At 61.1% G+C, this 12,615-nt stretch overlaps 1 protein-coding gene across 1 annotated transcript in view; it reads right to left on the bottom strand.

The window, feature by feature from the left end:
* Positions 1–1,200: 1,200 nt before the first annotated feature.
* Positions 1,201–12,615, bottom strand: part of IFT172 (intraflagellar transport 172) — a 45,563-nt gene continuing 34,148 nt past the window's right edge. The window contains exons 37-49 of the mRNA XM_025194297.1: positions 12,507–12,584; positions 12,114–12,223; positions 11,808–11,871; positions 11,505–11,591; positions 9,927–10,043; positions 5,742–5,852; positions 4,973–5,092; positions 4,581–4,676; positions 4,340–4,399; positions 3,003–3,101; positions 2,106–2,259; positions 1,660–1,751; positions 1,201–1,290 (exon numbers count right to left, since the gene is read on the bottom strand). Of these exons, the coding sequence (XP_025050082.1) occupies positions 1,201–1,290; positions 1,660–1,751; positions 2,106–2,259; positions 3,003–3,101; positions 4,340–4,399; positions 4,581–4,676; positions 4,973–5,092; positions 5,742–5,852; positions 9,927–10,043; positions 11,505–11,591; positions 11,808–11,871; positions 12,114–12,223; positions 12,507–12,584 (1,278 nt within the window). The remainder of the gene's footprint in view (positions 1,291–1,659; positions 1,752–2,105; positions 2,260–3,002; positions 3,102–4,339; positions 4,400–4,580; positions 4,677–4,972; positions 5,093–5,741; positions 5,853–9,926; positions 10,044–11,504; positions 11,592–11,807; positions 11,872–12,113; positions 12,224–12,506; positions 12,585–12,615) is intronic.

Below are 12,615 nucleotides of genomic sequence, written 5' to 3'. Positions count from 1 at the left end.
TGGCCGTCTCCCTCACCGTGGCCAGCTGTGGCACCCACCTGGTTGCCGGCTGCAACAGCTCAGCCCTCCCCGCCGACGCCCGCATCGCCTTTGCCACCAATGACTGCCCCTTCGACACCACCCGCATCTATGTGAGTCCCGGGGACAGTGCTGCGTCCCGAGCCCCTCCCCGTGGCCCTGCCTGACTGCAGCCCTGACCCACGTTGCTGCCCGCAGGACACAGCCCTGGCACTCTGGCTGCCCACCATGGCGGTGGCAGCGGCGGAGGCTGTGCTCTCGGGCAGGTGCTGCGTCGTGGCTCTGATCCTCCGCGGCATTGGGCCCTGCGCCCACGCCTGTGTCCAGGAGCAGGTAGGATCCCCGGCGCTGGCAGCCAGCCCCTCACCCAAGCCCAGTTGCAGAGGATCAGGGCTGGATGCACAAGCCTGTCTGTGCCAGGGGGAGTAGAGAGCCACCCCCCGCCCGTGCCCCATAGGAGGGTGCGGGCTCATGGCAGCTGCTCCTCTTGCAGCTGGATGAGGACGCTGTGGAGAGGATGGCGACGACTTCGGTGCCTGAGGACCTGCCCCGGCGTGAGGCTCACCGGCTGCTGCCTGCCCGGGCTGAGGCTGAGGCCCGTGTGTAGAGGGAACGGCCGCGGCGCGGCTGCCCGAGTCCCCAGCAGGGCTGCATCCTTGTAGTGGCAGCCCACGGCCCCAGCCTGCTCCGCTCCGTGCACAGGTGCCGGCCGGGCTGGCCTGACACTTCCTCCGCTCTCAGGTGCAGCTGCAGGAGGTCCCTGGGCCCCCACAGGAGGCGGGGGACACGGGCAGCAGGATGGCCAGGCTGCCTGTGTCCCAGGCTGGGCCCACATGCTTCCCCCTCATGGGACTAGGGGCCCTGCCCCAGCGCTGGGGCCTGGCCGAGGGGCTGCATCTCCGCGGGTGGGGGGGAAGGAGCCGCATGAGGCTGGGCCAGGGGCTGCTTCGCTGTAAGAATAAAGCTGTGCTGTTCCACCCCCCCCACCTGTGCCCCTTGGCGCTGCGTCGCTGGCACCGGGACAAGGCGCAGGGCACTCGGGCCTGGCAGGACCGATCCCGTCGGGGCAGGGCAGGGCAGGGGGGAAGTGGGGCCTGGGTGCTGCAGCCGCAGGGGCAGATGCAGGAGTCAGGTGGCAGCAGCTCGGCAGACATATGTTTACTAGGCCCGGGCAGTGCCAGCTCACTGGAAGGAGAAGCTGGTGCTGGGCAGCCCCCCGCACCACTGGCTGACGAACTTGAGCACGTCCTGGCAGCTGGGGCTGTGCGACGTCTGCAAGACACCAGGGTCAGGGGAAGCTGGTGCGGGGCAGCCCCCCGCACCACTGGCTGACGAACTTGAGCACGTCCTGGCAGCTGGGGCTGTGCGACGTCTGCAAGACACCAGGGTCCAGCTGGCCACGAGCCTGGCAGCAGCAGCAGCCACCCCAGCACCCCTCACCCCGCTGGGGCCAGCACCCGCCCCTGCCCGGCGGGACGTGGGGGCATGTGTCTTAGCCCCGCACCCCGCTCCTGGGCCCCACTGCCCCGTGCACACGGTCATGGGGGCACGTTGCGCAGGCCCCTCCGCCCTGCGGGCCATCAGCACAGGCCTGGCCCCAGTGCAGACTGGCCCAGCCCAGCCCTGCCCGCAGCCCCTCACCTTGACAGCCATCAGGAATTTGTTCCACGTGTCCTTGTTGGCCTCCTTCCCCGGGCGCTTGAACTCGACCTTGTTCCTCAGCACGGGATAGCCTGCACGCCCCCCCCAGAGCCTGTGAGCTGGGGCCTCAGCCCTGGTCTGCATGCGCGACTGGGAAGGCCGGGGCTTGGCTGAGGCGTGGGGCACCCCCTCATGAAGCCCCTGCCTGGTGCTCTCTGCCCCCTTCCCCCCAGAGCCAGCCCCAGGGGCCACACCATCAGAGGCAAGACCTGCCAGCCCCCCCCCCTCCAGTACCCTTCTGCTGCAGGCCCCAATGGGGCACCACATGGCCCCTGGGCCTTGCCTCTTGGAAAGCATGGGGCTGCATGGGCCCAGCCCCCTCGGGGGGCAGCAGCACCAGGCAGGATGCCCCTCTCCTCCCTTCCTGCCTGGCCGACTCGACTCACCAGTGAGCACACAGGGCAGGGAGCGCACGCCCGTGCTGGCCGCTACCAGTGAGGCCTCATAGGTGCCACGCTCGTCCCGTGGCAATACCTGCTCCAGCCGCTGGTCCATAGACATGGTGAGCACCCAGTCCCGCACCTCTTCCCGCTGCTCCTCCTGCACGGGGCCAAGCGCAGCCTCAGCCAGGCCCTGGCATCGGCACTGCCCAGCCCTGGCCCGGTGACACGGGGCCATGGGAGACGCTCTCCTCACCCCCCTGCCAGCACTGCCCCACGGGGCCCTGCCCAGCTTCTGAGGCAGCGTGGGATGCTCCAGGCGCAGCGATGCCTGTGCTCTGCTGGGGGGGGTCCCAGGCCTCTGGTCTCTGCTGGTTGCACCCCCCGCCCCGCTGTGTTTTCTGTTCCATGTGTCGGGGTTTTTAACCCTTCCTGGAAGGCACTGGCTGGTGCTGCAGCCCAGGCTGGGGATGGGGCTGGGCTGGGCTGGGCCAGTGCTCCTGCTGGCACCCACCCTGCAGGGTCCCGGCTGGAGGGTCTTGCCCCCGCGCTCAGGCTCAGCCCCGCACTGCACTGGGGCAGGAAGGGATTCCCCCCTGCTCAGACTGGTTCACAATGGAGGGTTCTGCTTTCCTCAGCAGCAGGGTCACAGCCTGGGCCTGGGGTCTCTGCAGCGCCTATGACACCCCTGGCAGCAGGACACTGGCAGCTGCGGCCCCCCCAGCTTTCCTGGGGGCAGGAATGGAGGCGACGCCGGGGGCTGTGTCGGGGCGACTGTGCCGTGTGGCCCTGAGGTCAGACACGGGGTTTGTCCGGACTGTCTTAGGCGAGACTGGTCCTGCCTCAGGCCACGTGACCTCAGGAGCTCCTTGCCAGCCTCGCTCCTCCCTGACTGACACTCACAGCCACGTGCTGCTGGGCCGGGAGCGGCACCTCGAAGGGGATGTCCGTGTCCTGGAAGTCTGAGTGGTCCAGGGCGTCCAGTGTCCCCTCCTCGATGGCCTGGGGGCAAAGAGACCGTGCCGAGGGGCCGACCCTGCAGGTGCTTGCAGGGCCCGTGGCCGGGCTGGGTGGTCCCTCTGTGGGGGGCCCGGGAGCAACGTGCAGCCCCACCGGCTGTAGGAGTTGGGGCTCCTAGGCACCAGGGACGGCTCCACTGCCTGTGCCATGCTTGTGCCAGGCCTGGGGGTGCCCGGTAGGGCACAGGCCCTGTCCAGACCCGGGATCCCTCGCTGACCCCAGGGCAGAGCCCACAGCATGTCCCACAGCCCCCCTCCATGGACACAGCACAGGGGGTTGGACCCTAGAGCAGCACCACCTCTCCCTGGAGCTGGTGCTGGGCAGTCCCTCATGGCCCCAGCCCATCATTCCTCCTCCGGCCTTATCCTCCACGCACTGTCCTGTCCCAGACTCGGAGCAGCCCCTGCCCCCAACCCGGGAGAAGCAGCTTGGCAGGACAAGTGCTCCCAGCTCCCGGCTGTGCTGCACCCGGACATGGCCATCCCACATAGGTTGGACCGCAGTTGGAGTACTGCGTGCAATTCTGGGCGCCGCACTTCAAGAGGGATGCGGATAACCTGGAGAGGGTCCAGAGAAGGGCCACTCGTATGGTTAAGGGCTTGCAGACCAAGCCCTACGAGGAGAGACTAGAGAATCTGGACCTTTTCAGCCTCCGCAAGAGAAGGTTGAGAGGCGACCTTGTGGCTGCCTATAAGTTCATCACATGGGCACAGAAGGGAATTGGTGAGTATTTATTCACCAAGGCGCCCCCGGGGGTTATAAGAAATAATGGCCACAAGCTAGCAGAGAGCAGATTTAGACTGGACATTAGGAAGAACTGCTTCCCAGTTCGAGTGGCCAAGGTCTGGAACGGGCTCCCAAGGGAGGTGGTGCTCTCCCCTACCCTGGGGGTCTTCAAGAGGAGGTTGGATAGGCATCTAGCTGGGGTCATCTAGACCCAGCCCTCTTTCCTGCCTATGCAGGGGTTCGGACTTGATGATCTATTGAGGTCCCTTCCGACCCTAACATCTATGAATCTATAGGAGCGCTGAAACCCGGGGTCAGGGACTGGTGGAACTTGTCCCCTGGGGCCAGAAGCCCGAGAGACGTCCCTGCAGCTCCCTGCACAACCATGGACAGAGAGGGAGATAGCCCTGTTGTCATTCACCCCGGCCCCTGGGCAGTGTGAGCAGCACCTCCCCAGCCAGCATGGCTCCCCCACCTACCCCAACCCCACTTACATCACAGAGGTCCAGAAACCGGTTCAGGAAGACAAAGGCCATGTTCTCCCAGCCGATGGCCTGGTGCAGAGCACATGGACAGGGGTGAACGGCTGCCCAGCAGGCACCAGGACCCCAGTGCCCATTACCCTGTGCTGCCAGGCTGCGCCCAGTGCCGGGTCCAGGCATGGTGAGGCACTCGGCCCTGCCCCTTCCATCCCAGCTCCCTGGCGGCCGTGGGGGCACCAGGTCTGATGCTCACCTTGGCTGCGGTGCCGGCTTCGTAGAAGGCTTTGTCTGCAGGGATGAGCTCAGTGTGACGCAGCAGGGAAATCGACAGCTTGGCAGCCACGATGTCCTGAGGGTGGCGAAGTCATGAGAACTGTGGGCAGCCGGTGCCCAGGGGTCAAGACCCGTGAGCAGCCAGTGCCTGCGGGAGCTGGTAGAACCGTCTGTGCTCTGGCACCCCGACCCTGGTGCCCACTGCCCCTCTCAGCCCCATCCAGACCCCACCTGGAGCCCAAGCACAGTCTACAGCTAGGAGAGGCTGCCAGCTCATCCCGTCCAGCTGCACCCGGGTACCCCTACGCCAGGGCCAAGATGCTGTGTTTGGCTAAAGCACCTCCTTGCCGTGCAGGACAGCTGAGGCCTTACCAGCTGCTTCACGGCCTGGGCAGCGGAGCGGGTGGCGTAGTAGTGGCAGACCAGCAGTATGTTCTCGAACTCCTCGTGCGCAGGTGTGTTGGCTTCGCTTGACTTCACCAGACTCTCGCACTGCGGGTGCAGAGGGGTCCCGGCAACATGTCAGCCCGCGGGCACATGCCAGCCCATCCAGGAGAGCACTCAGCGACAAGGCAGGGGCAGGGGCAGGGTGAGCCAGGAGAAGGAAGCAGGGGAAGCCCCAGGGCAGGGCTGCAGCGTCCTCGGTACCGAGTGTCCATCCCGCTTCCTGCGGGGCAGCCAGGCCGGAAGGGGAGTGGGGTCGAGGTGAGGGCAGTGCCGCAGGTGACCCGCAGCGGGGGGCACTGCCAGCACTAACGCATGGGACAGGGACAGCGTGGGCTCTCCCTCCCGGTGCCAGCCCTGCTCGCACGCCAGCTCCCTGCACTCTTCCCCCGCCTCTGCTCCCCTCACAGCCCCAAAGCGGGCAACGCATCCCGGCTGTGGCATCCTGGGCAGGCAGCACCCGGGCATGGGGAGCTCATGAGATGACTCTTGCTCTCCCCAGGATGGCTCCTGCTAGCTCCCACCTAGCGGGTTGGCTACAAGCCTCTGCCCCCACCCCCAGGCCAGCCACCACCACCTGACAGCCCTCTCCTACTCCCCGCGCTGTCTGACCCCACCAGGCACCACTCCCCCCCACAGCACAGGCCCCAAAGGGGAGGAGGTGGCAGCAGTGGCCCGGGGCACAATGCCCTCTCACCAGGTTGAAGAGCATGTCCCGAAGGTCGGCCCAGCTGGGGTAGGCTTCGGCGCTGTTCATGCCGGTCGCATTCACCATCTCCACAAAGAGACGCTTGTAAATGTTGAAGTTCTGGAAGAGAAGGGGGAACGACCGTCTCTGGCGATGGGGGCATGGAGGGGGGCTCCCGGGGGCAGCATGTCCCAGCGACGGGCTGCTAGGACGGTGCCCGGCCCTGCGGAAGACTCAAGAAGGTCTGACCGGGCAGACAGGGCAACCGTAGTCAGCGCAGCTGGGCTGGCTGGTCCTCGGGTGGCCACAGCTTGTCCAGGCCCTGCTCGAAGCCGCACGGTCCCTGCCTGAGCCTCCCCAGCCCAGCATCTGTCCAACCTGCCCCTTGGGGGTTGGACTCGATGATCTATTGAGGTCCCTTCCGACCCTAACATCTATGAATCTATGAAAGCATCCAGGGACAGGAGTCCACAACCTCCTTAGGTGATGGGTCCAAGGCTGTTCAGAGCAAGACAGCTCTCCCTGGTCTCCAACCTCAGCCTCCCTTGCTGCAGTTTAACTGACTGTGGAGGAAAACCCCCTCCTGCCCCCAGTGCAGTGTCAGTCTGACCCTGAGTGGAGGGGCAAGACCCTCTAGGCAGGACCCTCTGGGCTGAGTTCCCACAGGAGCACTGGCACAGCCCAGTCACAACCCTCAGCAGGGCTGCAGCCAGCTCCCAGCACTGCTGAGGAAGGTGAAAAATAAACCCTGCCATGTGAGGGGAAAAGATTCCTCCCCAGCTCCACGTGGCAGACAGCAGAGCCCCCTTGGCTCTGCCCGGCAGTTCGGGGCAGGCGTCAGGACTCCTCACACCCCTCCTCCAGCATCCCGTCTCTTCCATTAACCTTCCCAACTCCGTAACCTTTTGCAAACAAGCCACGTGTGGAGCGCTGCTTCTACCCCAGGCATTGCTACTCCTGGATCACCTTGAGCATGGCTTATGTGGTCTCCCGTGATGGCCACTGCACACTGTCCCTGAGCATCAAGCCCACTGCCTCGCTGTTTTGCAGCGAAGAAGTTTTTCCTGGTATCCAACCTCATCCCGCTCTGCTGTCGTTCCAAGCTGCTGCTACGTGTCCTACTCTCTGCATGAGGAGAAAAGCGGTCTGCCTTGACTTTCATCCAACTGATTTTGGACCAATTTCTCCAGCTTTCCAAGATCCCTCTGAATCCTAACGCGACATTGCAGTGCGCCTGCAACTCCACCCAGCTGCTGGCTGAGCGTGCACTTGGTCACATCCTCCAGATTGTTAATGAAGACACTGGGCCCAGGACAGATCCCTTGGGAGCCCCGCTTGATATGATACCTCCTCCCAGCTAGACACCGAGCCATGGACGACTCCCCGTTGAGCGCAATGACCTGATCAGTTATGTATCCACCTTGCATGACTTTCACCTAGTCTGTATTCCTTAGCTCATGAGCACACCATGGAAGACGGCATTAGAAGTCTCCTAATGTCAAGGCATATCACAACCACTGCTCTGCCCCATCCACGGAGCCAGCCACCTTATCCTAGAAGGCAATCAGGTTGGCCAGGCTTGACTTGCCCTTGGGGAATAAATGCTGCCTGTTCCTGATCACCTTGTTCTCCTCTAGGGGCTTCACCAGGGATTCCTTGAGGACCTGCTCCATCATTTTTCCAGGTGTCAAGGTCAGGCTGACTGGTCTGTAAGTTCCCCAGATCTTCCTTCTTCCCCTTCTAAAAGATGAGTGCTATAGTTGGCATTTTCCAGTCATCCAGGACCTCGTCTGACCTCCACGTTTCTCAAGGAGGACAGCCAAGACTGAAGTAGCAAAGGCAGCCTTCCCCACATCACCTGTGGCCTTCTCCATTCAGTGAGGGCCCTGCATTTCCCTTTCTCCTCCCCTTACTTCTGACACACCTGTAGAGCCCCTTTCTATGGCAGCTGACATCTCTGGCCAACTGCATCCCCCATTGAGCCTTGGCCTTCCCGGTTTTCTCCGTGTGATGCCTCCCTAGTGCTCCGGCCGTGTTCCCACTCTCTGCTGGAATCTTTTCCGAGTTCCACCTCACTGAAGCGTTCACCGTCGGACCAGGCCAGGCTCCTTCTGCTCTTCCCTTCTCACTTCCGTAGGGAAATTCTGCCCCCGTGCCCTTAATGCAAGCTCCTCCGAGTACAGTGGGCTCCCCTGGACCCTTTCACTTCCAATTTGCGTATCCTGCCTCCCAATTCCCTGAGTTTGCTGAAACCTGCTATTTTGAAGTCCAGGGTCTGTTTTCTGCTGCTCTCCTTCCTTCCTTCTCTTAGGAGTTGAACTCATAAGAATATAAGAACATACGAATTGCCATGGACTGGGTCAGACCACAGGTCCGTCTTGCTCAGTCTCTTGTGCGACGGTGACAAACAGTGTATGCTGAAAGGGAGAGTGAACTGGGTCTGAGCAGGGTTTTTTCCAGTGTTTCTCTCTCCCTGCAGCCTCCAGCATTGAGGTCTGATGCTGTTTCATCCCGTTGTTGATGTCAAAGATGTTTGATTCTTTGTTTTCATACACTAGAGTTGCCATCATACCTTGCTGCAAGAAGCAAATGATGTTCAACAGTTTGGGGAGGACAAACCAGTTTCTTCAGAACAGTAAAAAGACCCTGTCTACTGACTGTATCAGAGGTCTTCGTCAGATTGATGAAGGCTATTTACAGTGGTACAGTAAAAGCTTTGTTATCTGGCACCCATGGGGAATGCGGGGTGCCGGATAACAAAATATGCCGGTTAATTGAGAGACCTGCTTCTCCCGCCGTGGCCAGGGCATCACCAACCCTCCCGCAGGCCCCGAGGGACAGGGAGGCAGGCCCCAGACTGTGGGGGCTTGGCAGCGCAGGCTGCTTTGCCCCAGGCCTTGAGGGCTCGGAGAAACTAGAAGTGTTATGGTGGACACTTCCAATTTCACTTTACCTGACAACCTGACATGCCGGTTAATAGAACATGCCGGCTTGTAAGGTGCCGGTTAAAGGAGCTTTTACTGTACTTGTTTTTCTTTACACTTCTCTTGCAGTTGCTTGACTGAAAACATCATATCAATGGTGGAACGGCCTGGGCGAGAACCTCACCGACTTTCAGGATACCTTCTTTCACCTAGAGCCTGCAGCCTGGGGAGGCAGGATGCAAGCGACAACTTTTTCGACGATGTTCAACAGGGAGTTACCTCTATAGTTGTCACAGTTGCTTCGACAGATCCCCTTTGTTTCTGTATAATTGTACAAACCGAGCATCTTTGCAATCTTGTGGTACGGCTTCCTCTTGTATTGTTAGAGACAGTATATAATAAATCCCTAGTAACTTTTCCCCCACCATTTATTTTGTAAACCCTTCTCATGTTCCCCCTCAAACACCTCTTTTCTAAACTGAGCAGGCCTGGCCTCTTTAGTCTCTCCTCACATGGAAGCCCCTCCAGGCCATAAATCATCCTTATTGCCCTTCTCTAGTTCTTTTACATCCTTGCTGAGGTGTGGGGAGCAGAACCAGGCACAGCAGTCAAGGCATGGACGCACCATAGATTCATAAAGGGGCATCGTGGTACTTTCTGTTTCACTTACAATTCCCTTCTTAATAACCCCTAACATGCTGTTTGAGCGGCTGGGCCCTGAGCTGATGTCACCAGTGACTCCCACATCTCTTTCCTGGGTGGTAACAGCTCATGTAGAGCCCGGGCAAAATATCATGTCACGGTCACCGTCTCCCAGGTCACCTTCCTCCCTCACATTCTCAACCAGTTCCTCCCTGCGTGAGAGCAACAAGTTGAGGAGAGCTGCTCCCCCCATGGCCTCTGCACCAGCTGTATCAAAACATTATCCCTATGCACCCCAAGACCTTGCTGGACTGGCTCAGCATTGCTGTGCCCCCTCACAGCAGATATCCCAGTAACTGAAGCTCCTGTGAGAACCAGACCATTATTTGGAAACTTCAGTTCGCTGCTTAAGGAAAGATCCATGGCCACTGCCTTCCTCTCAGCAGGCAGAGGGAGCAGGGACTGGCCACAGGTCCCTACCTAGAGACCCTGTGGCCAGAGATCGCAGCAGGGTAGACCTGGCTCCCAGACCACCCTCCTTGCAGCCTCTGCCCAGGACAGAACAAGCTGAAGGCATGACCACACCACACAACCATGCCTCTGACCCCGTGCTGGGCTTTTCCCTTACCTGTGGGTTGGCAGGGGCTCCATGCTGGACATACAGACTCAGGGCTTTGCCGTAGCTGCCCTCTCGGATGAGGTGGGTTGCATACAGAGCCACGTACTTGTGCAGGACTTTGTAGTTCTGGAGCAGGGACAAGAAGCACAGCAGCATCAGGCTTTGCATTTCCATGCAAACGTGAGCTGGTGATGGTGAACGGGGAGATTTCACCAGCACGTCTGTGGCACGCGCATGCACGCACACAGACCTAAGGTGCTACTCCTCCAGCTCTTGTGTTAAGGCCTTTCTGATGCCCTTCCTCGTGTTACTGGAATCTCCTGTTCTAGAGTTCTTGAACATGATGATTTTACGAAGTCCCTTCCGGCCCTAACGTCTTTCTATGAACCATGACAGAAAGACTCTACGTGCTGGAGAATCCACCAGGCAACCAGTTCCAGCGCCCAGTAAGGGTTTGGAGCAGCCTCCCAGCAGGAGCAGAGGCCACACGAAACCAAACCAGATTTGAATGGTCAAGGGAGGAAAGGGGTTGCTGTGTAAGCAGGGGCTGTGGCAGTCCCCACCCTCTCCCATGCTTCTCCATGGGGTCTCTAGGAACTGCACAAAGCTCTAGATCACCAATAAAGATTTTGAATCATGGGGGGAGAGACTGCAGGGGCTGGGAATTCCTGTGAAAAACCTCTGAATTTCAGAGCAGATTGAGGGGCCTTGCCAGAGGCCAGCATCCGGACACATACACATGCACACACATGCACATAAATGCATTGTTGCTAGAAGTCTGCCGATGAGCTTCTCCCCATGTGTGGATTCAGGAGAGCCACAGGAGGGGGCAAGGTGGGCAGGGCTGCTGGGGCTTCCCCTCCACACGCGGCAGGAGTGCACAGCATGTTTGGAGGCCATGCCCCTTGGTGCTGCAGCACCCAGCTAGCTGGAAGGCCCAGGCAGGTGCACAGGACATTTCTGGCAGACCTGGGCTGCCCATGAGGAGAAAACATGGGGGGAGTCCTGTGCTGCAAGAGGCTGAGGCAAGGGGCAGGAAGGACCAGGGCACACCCCAGCCACCTGCTCTGTTTGTTTTGTGGCCTCTGTGGCTCAGACCTCTTCCTCCCTGCCACGGAGACACTCACCATGCCTGTTCCAAAGAGGCAGCACGTTGTCCTGCCCTGGCACATCAGAGCCCCTGCCTAGACCCGGCGTCCCCTGAAGGCAGGGGACACAGGGGTCTGAGAGCTAGAGACTGTGCAAGGGCCCTGCTGCACCCATTTGGCTCTGCCAGGCCTGGGGCTGAGTGCCCAATCCATGCTCCCTGGGCACAGGAGTGAGACCAGGAGCGAGTGCTCTCCCTGCCGTGGCGCCCAGGTGCTGGGCCAAGCACTCAGCGAAATGCAAAGGAGAATGTGGAACTGACATGGAAACCCTCCTGGCAGTCTGGATCAGACTGAGGGGTCCACGTGGTACAAAGCATGGGCACGATCCAGGGGGCGGTGTGACCAGTGCCAGTGAGAGTGCTGGCAGGGAGGGCAGAGCTCCTGCTTCTTCTCCCTCTTCTGCTGGTCCCAGTGCCACGCACGGGGCCATGGTAGCTACCTGCTTGGCTGCTGTCTCAAGGCACTTCTCCCACTGCTCCCGCTCTGCGTACATGTCCAAAGCAGCCATGACGTCCACTCCCACCAGCTGAAGATAGATGTGTGAAACCCTGGGGCCTTGCTAATGCAGTCCACCCCTGCCCCTCCCCACAGACACCCTGGGGTGCTCCAGCCTGATGGAGGCACACAAGCACCAGCCCCTTGGGCTCCCCAGGCCCAGCCCCCTTGCCCAGCCCCAGACAGGCACAGCCCCAAGGGGCACACGCTGATCCTGCCCCTCCACCCCTGACAGATGCATTCTTACAGAATCCACTTTGCCCTGGTTCTTTAAATACTCCTTGTAGCGCTGGTCCACATACTCCTCCGACCTGTTGGGCAGAGAGGGGCCTCGTTGGTGGCCAAGCCTACTGGGGCACGGTGCCCACAGGGGAGCCCAGGGGTCCAGCTGGGGTGCCCTGCTGCTGCTCTGGCCCACGACAGCTGCCAGCCCTGCCTGGGTGGCCTTTGGAGAGATGATGCCTAAGGACAGCCGGCCAGACAGACAGACAGGGGAGGGTTCTAGGACGGAGGCAGGGAGCAGGGCATGCAGGGAGGGGTGGACTGCACACACCTGGGATCCAGCTCCTTAGCCACCCGCTTGGCCTTGTTCCACTCCTCACCCTCGATGAAGGCGTCGATGGCTTCTCGGATCAGGTCCAGGTTGAGGTACAGCTCAGCTGCCTGCGGGGCCATGGCAGGGTCATGGCTGGGACAGCGCCAGCTCCCAGGGCCGGGGCTACGCGTGCACCCCAGCACTGGGGCAGGGGATGGTCATGCCTCAGGGCCAGGGTGCCCATGTCTTAGGTGGACTCCAGGCCAGGCCCAAGCCCAGGCCTTCTGGGCAATGCCAGCAACACTCAACAGGTCACGGCCAGTGCCCATCCTGGGCACTATGCCCACCTCCCACAGCACGCAATCCCATGGCTCAGCTCCCGCGGCTGCCTTGCTCCCTGCTCCACCTTACCGCACTGAACTTCCTCATGGCCACCAGCTGTGGGCCTACTGCCCGTGTCACCTCCATGCTGTGCGGCTGCCCCAGGAACTTAATGGCCAGGTTCGTGCCCTCGCCCGGG

The sequence above is a fragment of the Alligator sinensis genome, unplaced genomic scaffold, assembly GCF_000455745.1.
Source record: "Alligator sinensis unplaced genomic scaffold, ASM45574v1 scaffold2020_1, whole genome shotgun sequence".
NCBI classification, from domain to species: Eukaryota; Metazoa; Chordata; order Crocodylia; family Alligatoridae; genus Alligator; species Alligator sinensis.
The sequence above is the reverse complement of the archived record's forward strand: the minus strand, read 5'-3'. Positions and strand labels throughout refer to the sequence as shown.